General features: G+C 42.7%; 1 protein-coding gene across 1 annotated transcript; it reads left to right on the top strand.

Moving 5' to 3' along the window:
* The first annotated feature begins 1,486 nt into the window (after positions 1–1,486).
* LOC307266142 (breast cancer metastasis-suppressor 1-like protein-A) lies at positions 1,487–8,043 on the top strand. The gene is made up of 10 exons (XM_080048079.1): positions 1,487–1,732; positions 1,998–2,088; positions 2,526–2,653; positions 2,859–2,938; positions 3,276–3,372; positions 3,823–3,912; positions 4,005–4,069; positions 4,170–4,209; positions 4,975–5,104; positions 6,225–8,043. The coding sequence occupies exons 1-10, from the start codon at positions 1,597–1,599 to the stop codon at positions 6,340–6,342; spliced, it is 975 nt and encodes a 324-aa protein (XP_079904205.1). The 5' UTR covers positions 1,487–1,596; the 3' UTR covers positions 6,343–8,043.
* Positions 8,044–10,558: the final 2,515 nt, after the last annotated feature.

Here is a 10,558-nt window from a genome sequence, read left to right as displayed (position 1 = left end):
TGTGTATGTTCTATTTAGGCTACTATTTTCTTCTCTTCTAAGGAGATTTAAAAAAAAACATTTCCTCAGTGTCACATAAAAGTGCACCAGAATTTAATGTTAAATTATAAGAAATTTCCGGACCCCAACCCTAAACCCAATGTTCAACTCAAAGGTGCGCCACTGGCCTAGCCCTTGTGATAATAACAATAATAGAGTATCTATCTATCTATCTATCTATCTATCTATCTATCTATCTATCTATCTATCTATCTATCTATCTATCTATCTATCTATCTATCTATCTATCTATCTATCTATCTATCTATCTATCTATCTATCTATCTATCTATCTATCTATCTGTGTAGGGTGGTGTGTGTGTGTGTGTGTGTGTGTGGGGGGGGGGGGTGTCAGGGTCGGTGGGGGGGCCCAACTGCAATGACCCAGCTTTGGGGGGGCCCAGCTTGCAGAAGGTTGAGAACCCCTGCTCTAGAAGGTCCAGGGTCCACGACACAGTCTCCCAAATTCCTGTGAGAAACACTGTGTGTGTGCATGGTTATTAAGAGTCATTAGACCAGGGGTTGTGTTCAAGTACGCGTAATGATTTGGTCATTCATCAATAGAAACATTGTGTTGTTATCTGGCTCAGAGAGTGACCAGTCACTCATACGTTTTGGACTATAGACAAACATAGCTTTTACATGTTTGTATTGTAAGACTGCCTCTCAGAGGGCCCATCAGGACTTCCTGTATAGGGGCCCAGAATTTGGAGCAACGCCCCTGCCTCCACATATCGTATAAATAATCATGGTGGGCTGCCACGGCCAAAAATGCCAGGGCTGAATTTTTGTCCCAGTCCACCCCTGGACATGCCCAACCAGAACCTGGCAACAGAAAAGTTGTACTTATGAAGGGCTATGACTAATCTACAAAGCATAAATAACTTTGGCCTTTAATAAAGCAATTGTTTATAAAATAAACGTTTTGAGGGGAGTTTTAGAAAGAAGGACCCTTCTTTATCAAATGAATGGATTAAAAAAACATAAGGAAAAGGTACAGGACATCCATTATTCCCATTACATGCCCTATACATTTTTGGTCTGCAGTATCTCTTGTGGTCATTATCCTAGGCCTACTTGTTGTCACTCAGGCTGTTTCATTTGTTTTGGATCAGGCTTGTTTCATTGTTTGTATATTATTTTTTCATATATTATATATCAATATACTACTTTAATATAAGTAGTAGTAGGCTAGTAGTAGAAGTAGTACTAGACGTAGTAGTAGTATAGTTTAAAAAATATATAATTTAGTTATATACCTGAACATACAGTAGGCTATAGTGGATAGTGGCTGTGTCTTGTTATCAAAAAGTTGAATGAACTACAAATCCCTAAAATACTTCCGTAGGAACAGTTATAGCCTACCAGCATTTGATTGGACGGTCTAAGTAAAGCTCCATGTGATTGGCCGACGGTGGCCATGTTTGCATTTCCAGCTGTCCAAATGCGAGCCAGCTAACCGGTTAGCTCCCCGAGGAACATTTGCCTTTTTATTCTTAAAAAATATTAACTAACAGCCCTTCCTCCGCGTTAAAACCGGTTTATCTGGCAGTCGCAATGCCGGTTCACTCCCGGGAGAAGAAGGAAAGTAATCACGAAGAAATGGAGGTGGATTTTCCCGAGCAGGACGGAAGCAGCACAGACGAGGAGGACACCGTTAGCTCGTCCGTGTCTGAAGATGGAGACAGCTCGGGTAGGAAAATAAATATAGGCCCTAAAATATGAAGTCGCTGCTCATTTCTATACGATTGGAATATGTGTTATGTCAGCTATGGCTTCATCACAGTATGCCGTTGTTGCCGTAAATTAGCTGACAGTTTCGCCAATGGGAGGCTGGGATAGAGCTTACAATAGGCCTATGTGTTTATCTATTGCTGTTTACTGTGAAATGAATGGTGAAGCTGTTAAGAGAAGCCGTTGATGTTGAAGTGATGTATTACCTTGTCATGTGTGAACAGAGATGGACGATGAGGACTGTGAGAGGAGGAGGATGGAGTGCCTGGATGAGATGACCACACTGGAGAAACAGTTCACCGACTTGAAGGAGCAGTAAGTTCTTCCCCCCCCAATGCTGTTTTCCCACCAGAAATTGTTACACTCCACTATTGTCTTTTCCGGAATAACTTCGTATTGAAGCTGAACTTTTACTACGGTCTGTGCCAGAGATTCCAAGACGCTTGTCATGTCATCTGATCTTGGATACTATCTGTCATGGTCACTCTTTGCATCAATCCTTGTAGGATAATGCTGGGCGTAGAATAAAAAACACAGGTGTTTGGAGGCTATTTTCAGTGCACACAGGTAGTGGATCTTGAGGAGATATTCACTGATTTTGACAATTCAAGCATTCTCCAGAATCACTGACTTCACCTTAAAAAACTGCTGTGAGAAAAGATAGTAACGTGGCTCTGCATCCTCTTATTGAGGAGACAAGGGACACAATGAATCTGCCTCCTTTTTATTTTATATATTTTTCCTCTTCCCAGGTTGTACAAGGAGCGTCTGAGCCAGGTGGACATCAAGCTGCAGGAGGTGATGGCTGGCTGTGCCCAGGAATACCTGGAACCTCTAGCCAACCTGCAGGAGAACATGCAGATCAGGACTAAAGTTGCCGGTGGGCCAAAGCAATATCACAGGCTTTGCTGTAATATGCGAAGATAATAAGATGTGACTTTATGATATGGAACTTCAGTAAACATTTTTGTTTGCAGTTTAAAGACTAGATAGTCACATAGATTACAAAATCAAATTCTTATATTTAGCCTACTGCTGGCTGCCTCAGATTGACCTTATGTTGAAATGGTGTCTTGTCGTCACAGGGATCTACAGGGAGCTGTGCTTGGATTCAGTGAAGAACAAGTATGAGTGTGAGATCCAGGCTGCCTGCCAACACTGGGAGGTGAGAGATCAACCAATGAGTAAGGGGCTTTTGCGAGGGCTGGGTTTTGCATCATCCATGTCAAACCACATTCTGTTCAAATAAATGACTGTTTTTGGACACACTACCTAAGGCCATGTCCACAGGTAAACGGGTATTTATGTAACCAAGCTTTTACAAGATACTAACACTGGAGCATTTTGAGACCTGTGGAGATGTTGAAGTAAGTATGTAAAAATACTTGCGTACATCTTGAGGACATGGCCTATATCGACTCAGTTTAACCTCAGTTTACTGCTTGTAGAGATGGTTTTAAATGATGGCGTTATCTTGTACCTATTGTTTATGTCCTCTCCAGAGTGAGAAGTTGCTGCTGTTGGACACAGTGCAGAGTGAGCTGGAGGAGAAGATAAGAAGATTGGAGGAAGACAGACACAGTATTGACATCACTTCAGGTACTGATGAGGGCTACTCAACAGTTGTCAAAAAATAACATTGTTTTGATCCATTCGTTCATCTTTCAGCCAGTAAAAAGCCCAAACTACATCAGAAGTTGGGCCTACAGTGGTGTCCTGAAATCTGTCCAGCATCCCCCAAGCCTACAGTGTTCAGTTTGTTTTATTATGAAACAGAGAAAACTAATACACATACGTTTGTATTCAGCAGTAATTAGTGATTATTGAACAATAACAATTTATCAAAATTGGAATTTGATAACTGACAAACCTTTTAATCAGTTGTTACTACAGGGGAATAATCATTGAATAAAAATAGTCAAGACAGGGGTACATTAATGAACATGATGCAAAGTTTATACTTCTCTAAAGTAGTAACTTGTAGCATATAGCTAATGGCATATGGTACAAGTGTCTCTTTGCTCTCTAATTGCTTCTTTTGCTTTCCAGAGCTGTGGAATGATGGATTGCACTCACGGAAAAACAAGAAGAAAGACCCGTCGTGCCCTGTCAAAAAGAAGAAGCCCGTGGTTGTCTCTGATATCCTTTTCGTCCTTGTTCTTATTCGTGCTACTGAGACGGATGCCTAATGTTTACCGTCTGTAATGTTTTGTCCTTAACCGCTCTATTACGACCCTATATCGTTTACATGCTGCAAGACCTTGATATTCTCGAGGACTGGACCGCAATCAGAAAGGTATTTTGGAAGCGTACAAACAAAGTAGTCACATACATGGTGATTAATGTTGTGAGTTGACATTCTTGTTGTGTCTGCCCCCCCCCCTCTCTACCCACAGGCGATGGCATCACTGGGGCCACACAGGGTGAAGGTGGACGGTAAGAGTTTGCCCCTTGTCCTTGGTTACAGTCAATATCTGTCTGAGTGCAGCCCATCGACCCACAGTCACACAGGAGGGGTCCACTCAATACAGCTAAAAAAAAGCACTTAAGTGCACAGTTGAAAAGGAGACAATTGTTCCCTCCTCATCTGTCTTTGTCTCTCTCTCACTGTCCTAATTTTTTTAAACATTTTGCGCTCAATTATGCCTAGTTTCCACTGAGCAGCCCAGTTCGGCACCATTCGGCAGGGCACGGTAACCCATCTGGCTTAAGTTTACACTGCAGACAGCACCCTTATTTTGCGATAGCCGCGGCCAGTGTACATACTGTTAATTGAGAGCCTTCGAGCGGCTGTGGCTGCGACAGCTGTGTAACTAGAGTATCAAACTAAATGCAGAGGAAAAACACATTTTTTCTCTAAACAGAAGACTCTTCACAGGTGTTTTATCTCACACAGAAATTATTATGTCGACCAATCTACGGACTGCAGTGTGTAGCTCCACCGTTTTGGAACCCTTTGAAATGGCTTGGTACCCCAACGAAAGGCTGACAAAAATAAGTGCGGCTGGGCTCCCTTATTTGGGTATTTTTTCCAACTTTTGGTAGTGGAAGTGCAAAAAAAATGAGTGCAGAGCCAAAGCACCGCCCAGTGGAAACGAGGCTTTGCTTTTAAACAATGTCCCCGCCTGACTTGCTCTCTTCTTGACTCCCCTTGTCTTCTTCTTTTCTTCTAACTCTCTCCTTCTAACTCTCTCCCTTCAGCTCCTGCAGCCAAGCCTGACAGACATCACCATGTGGCGCGCTCCGAGGACGGTCGACTTTTCTATGACAACCAGTGGTATCTCAGGGGACAGGCCATCTGTATCAACAGGAAGGACGAGTACCCGACTAGGTGTGTGTGTGTGTGTGTGTGTGTGTGTGTGTGTGTGTGGGAGCAGGGTTTATTGCTTTTTGAAATAATTTGATGGAGTGATGATTTCTGTGTTAGAATGTGCAAGTTTTGGCGCTAAATGACGTGTGTACTCGTCAGCAGATGCTTGTGTTCTTCACACATTGTGTGAGTGTGAGCGACCGTGATGCTGTGGTTACGTGGTGGTGATTGAGTGCAATGGAGGCTATAGTGGATGGATTGAAACAAAGACGGACAACGTGAGGATTAGGCTGAATGATTGGGATTCCACACTCTGCTCTTTGTGCATGCTTGCCTGTTTGTAGTCCAGACAGGAAGCTCAGTGAATACTGGGTATGCCAATGACATCAGTTCGTTTTTGAATGTATAGGTAGAGTTACAATACAGGGGGCTGGAAATCCATACATGCCAAACATTCATTGGTCTAAAGGACGTTAACATGTAGCGGGTAGAAAGTGCCTCGGCCCAGGATGTGTGGCCCGGGCATAACATGATTTCTGACTGGATTAAAAGAACCTAAACACGGGGTAAAAGGTTCAGTCGATCACATGTACAAGCACTTTTTTTTATTTTTTTTTATGATTATTGTTTGGCTTTTGTCAAGCTTTATTTGATAGTACAGAGTTGAAATGGGGAGACAGAGAGGGGGGGTGACATGCAGTAAAGGTCCGCGGGTCGGATTCGAACCTGCGACGAGGCCTGAGCCAACGTGGTCACTTTATCCACTAGGCCACCGGAGCGCCCTGATGTACAAGCACTTTTAATGCTATTCCAGAGTCGGACGTCTGTGAAGATGTCTGTAAAAGAAAAAAGAAAGATTGTATTACATGTTTCATTTATGCACGATGAGTTAATGTTACACTGCCCTTTGTAGAAGATATCGCTTCTTTTCTATGAAGGACTTTCTGAAAGGAAAAGGACTTTCGCAAATGTTTTTAAAAAAGTAAAGCAAACATTTTCCTGTTTTTAGCAAGACTGTTGTCATGTAAACGTCACCTTAGAGTCCATTCATGCTATTTGTTGCATAATATCTCTTTACCGCTTAAGCCAAGTTGTTGAGGGTCAGGAATTGATTGCATTATGTTATGTTTGTGTCACGCAGTGCCATCATCACCACCGTCAACAACGATGAGGTGTGGTTCAAGCGACTGGACGGCACCAAGTCGAAGCTGTACATCTCCCAGCTGCAGAAAGGCAAATACACTATCAAGCACTCGTAAACACACACACACACACACACACACACACACACACACACACACACAAATACAAAGACCATTATCTAGGCTGTGTTCCCTTTTGTCTCTTTTCCGTGTGGTATCTTTCAACATTCGTGCCATATGTACAGTCACACACACACACACCTATGAACACTTGTGCACATACGCAGACAGAGTGAAGTGAGGTGTGTGTCGAGAGAAATTGTTTTTAAAAAAAATCTGTTGACTCTTCTGCTGTAAGGAGACGATTCTTCCCTGTAAATATGTATGTATGTTGATATTATTGACAAGGTCACAAAGTGTCATTTTTCTCTCAAACGGAGATCCATGCAAAGTGCTGCTAAAGAAAAAAAATCAACTAACAACCGAAGGGCAAAGAACCGGAGCAGTATAGTGAACCGTGGAGCTCAGTGACGTGCCTTTCTGAGACAAGACGATGCCTAGGCTGACGGGAGTGGGGGAAAAGAAAAGAAAAAAAGTCCTTTTACTATTATTGTCAATGCAGTGAAGCCTGACTCTGTGCTGTGTTAGCACCGGGAGGACTGAAGCAGGTCAATGAACGAGCGCATGAGAAAACCCCCTATCCAGGTGAGGCATGCCGTCAGCAGTGTGTTTGATTTGCCTCTCTGGACACATTGGTTAGATTAGAATTTCATGCCCCATAGAGCCTAATGAATCAATTAGGATCCCCGGGGGAGCCCAGTTTTAGAAAATGTTTCATTTAGTAAAAACCAAATTGCACAATGTGTGTCGATATGCGTGTGGAGAATGGTTAGTCAATTTAATTATGAGTAAATGATTATGTTGTGAACAGAATGAGATAAAATAACCCAGGGTTGTTTTTTTTAGTTTAGTTTTTTTTTAAAACCCACTTTATTGTATATTAAATTATTTCTCGATGTTTCAGTGTAACTTTCCCAGCACTATATTTCAAGTTCAAACCGAGGCCAGCCCCCATGCACTAAGCGAAACACAGCAGTTTAAAGCTGTATTTGCATACGGTAATAGGAGGACACCCTGGACATAGAGATGACGGCGTGTTTTGTGTTTACTTCACTGTGGTCCTTCTCCTCCTTTCTCTGTCGCGTTGCCATGCGTTTGATAGTGCCTAGAACATTGGAGGAAGAGTCAAACTGCTCTACTCCACAGGTGTGGACTGCATCTGTGTCTGTGGTGGTGGTGTCAAATGTGTAATTCATAGTGCCATTTTCTCTTCCTGTCTGTTCCTATGTGTCAGCTGTCCCTTCTCTTAACATCTTCCCATTGTCTTCCTCCTTACCGCCTGTAAAAATGTCCCTCCACATTGTATTAACAGTATCATGACAAAGCAAGGTTTTGAGATTTTTATTGTGTGTGTGTGTGTGTACAATCCGTCCAAGCAAACTTCCTGTGTATATGTAATTTATATTTGATTGAATGGAGGGGGGATTTGTTTTCCTTACAATGCTCTATATTTTCAGCATTGCGTACATATTCAAGTATTACCTGCCAATAGTATTGTAAAGAGAGGTGCTTAAAACCTGATATCACAAGCAAAGTGTCTGTGAAGCCTGATGTGGCATTCACTCAGTATACATTTTGATAATTTCTTGCAAATTCTGTTTTCCATTTCAGCATTGTTTCTACCTTTTTTATGAAGTGTGGATTCCTTTTCCACATCAGAGGTCAAATGCAAAACATCTTACATTGTGCCAATGCATGTACAGCTGATTAAAGATTGTGTTTGTATCATTTGAAGAGAGTCAAATTACACACATGCACATTAACAATTCTATATCCTTTTATTTGCTAAATTAATCTACTTCTTTTTAAAAGGCGTTCTGCCTGCATATCTAACAAAAGGGAAGTGGATGTGCATTTAGCTGATTGCAGTATGGACCTGCACTGTTCAGCTTGAGTCGAGCTTTGCATATAACTTAAATATCCTATTGGATTTGGCCTAGCATGCACAAAAGCCCAGATACAATCTTGTATAATACACTCCAGTGTACAAAGGGAGAAAGTGCCTGACGGTGCTCAACCCAAAGTCACCCCTGAGGTCCGCTGAACCCTGGCAACACTCCTCTGACAAAAAAGAAAAAGAAAACGCTGCTTATATGGGAAGAAGATGCTGAGCTGGACCTATTTGGTAATGGCTCTTTGGTCTGCTGTGCTGTTCAACCTTTCAGTCACTTATTTCTGCCAGAGGGACACTCACTAGATTAACACCACACATCGGTATGGATCCGGTATCTACACTGATGTACCTTTTTCTTCCCCCCCTTCAGTGTCCATGCACCTCAGGCCTATGTGCCTCATGCAGAGCCACTGCCTTGCATTGATCTTTTGGGAATGTTAATCAGATGCATCACTGCAGCAAGGAAATCAATGGAATCAATTGAAAGGTTAAATATTTCTACCTGTATGTATGCGGGTGCGCTGAAAAAAAATCCAATGTTAATACACAGCCTAGGCTGTGTAAACTGGCATGTAAACAAAGTGTATGTAAACAAAGGGGCCCGCCGTAGCTAGCGACTTGCCTGCTTACAAAGCCCAGGCTGTATATTAATACCAGATGTTTTCAGCGCACACACAGTAGCCTACGGACAGGTAGCGGATCATGAGGAGATATTCATTGATTTTGACAAAGTGAGTTTGACTAAAGGCATTCTTCAGAATTTGACACTATGAAGTTTGTGAAAGAGAAAATATCTTACATTTCAAACCCCCATGCACTTCCTTGTTGCACTTCCATTTTCCTTGCCAGAAGGTGTCAGTAGTGCTCCACGTTAGATAGGAAGCAGCCTCTGCACGATGGGAGGAGCCAGGTGGTTGAATCTGGGGCACCCTGCTGCTGAAACCCTCCAGCTGATGAGAGAGGAGGGATGAAGGCACAGTTTGATCACAGCTCGCTGGCCACGTCGGCTACCGCAACACAGAGAGAGGGAGAGAAGGGAAGAGGAAAATCCCCATCACCGCGTCAAAGGCAGCAGCAAGCAAGCAAGCATCAGGGCTGTCTGTCTACACAGCATGCAGCATCTCCTCAGAGGTTTCCTTGAATCTGCTTCACACACTCCTGCGCATTTGTTCATGCACCATTGTGTATGCATGGGTATGGTCAGAAAAATAGGCCTAATGTATACTTGTACAACAGCAAAGGTTAGGTTTCCTTGCTTGATTTGTGTTTGGAAGATGATGCGGGCTGAATCTGCATACTCCTGGCCATCCTTAGCCCCATCCATACTTCATGAGGAACCCGAATTATAGGGTCCTTCGGACGTGTTTACTGCAACACTAGGGCATTTAGACCGTGAAAGTGTCACGTCATGCTAAATAACTTATATATCTGCCCCTCTTAAGATGCATGTGCGTGTGCTTCGCTATGCATTTTCAGGGAGAGGGACACCGTGTGCGTAGATAGATATGTGTGCATGCATGCATACTGCTGCTGTGTGCCAGGCCTGTGCGTGGGTGTGCACCTTTGATGCTGAATGTATAAGAGAATGTTAAATGCATACACCCGTATGTTAACATCTAAGGGATGAGGTAAGCATGCTCATCATCGGCGTAGAAGAGATAGTCTCTGGTGTTGAGGCAGATTCAAGTGGACAGCGCTGCAGCCTGCAACCTTTGATCTGAATGAGCCTGGTTGCACATCTCTAGGTGTTGCTTGTGGCACTGGCCTAAAATTCTTCCTTAGCACTCAGGGTGTAGCTGTTTCTTCATCTTATGCTCTCCATTATGACTCTTCTTGCACAATGTTGCTTCTTTAACAATGTGCTCAATTTGCCATCCACTCCGAAAAACAAGCTGATTCGTACCACAACTGTTTATATGCAGCCTATTGTGTAAGGAACATTTAATATATAGGTACGAGCCTGGACCACAATCATTTAAGCTGTACCTACTCTACATTGAATAATGAAACTATTCTATGTTAGTTGGCTGACTGAAAATGGTCTCACAATGTTTGCACTTGGGACTAAGCAGTGTGGGAGACACCCACACCGTATACAATGCCTTAGCTTTTTGAATTTCAGCGACCATATCCTTTGCATGTAGGCTATGTAACACTTCTACAGAAATGTCAAGATTCCGTTGAATAAAACTTTACAATCACATAATTATGCACACCCAAAAGGATGACATTTATACAGTCAGTGCATTAGTCAACTTAAGATGGTAGTAATTATTTTGAGTTGGCAGGAAGAAAGAAATACTAAATCATGGCTTACCA

The sequence above is a fragment of the Ammodytes marinus genome, assembly GCF_949987685.1.
Source record: "Ammodytes marinus genome assembly, chromosome: 19".
In the NCBI taxonomy this organism is placed as follows: domain Eukaryota; kingdom Metazoa; phylum Chordata; class Actinopteri; order Uranoscopiformes; family Ammodytidae; genus Ammodytes; species Ammodytes marinus.
The sequence above is the reverse complement of the archived record's forward strand: the minus strand, read 5'-3'. Positions and strand labels throughout refer to the sequence as shown.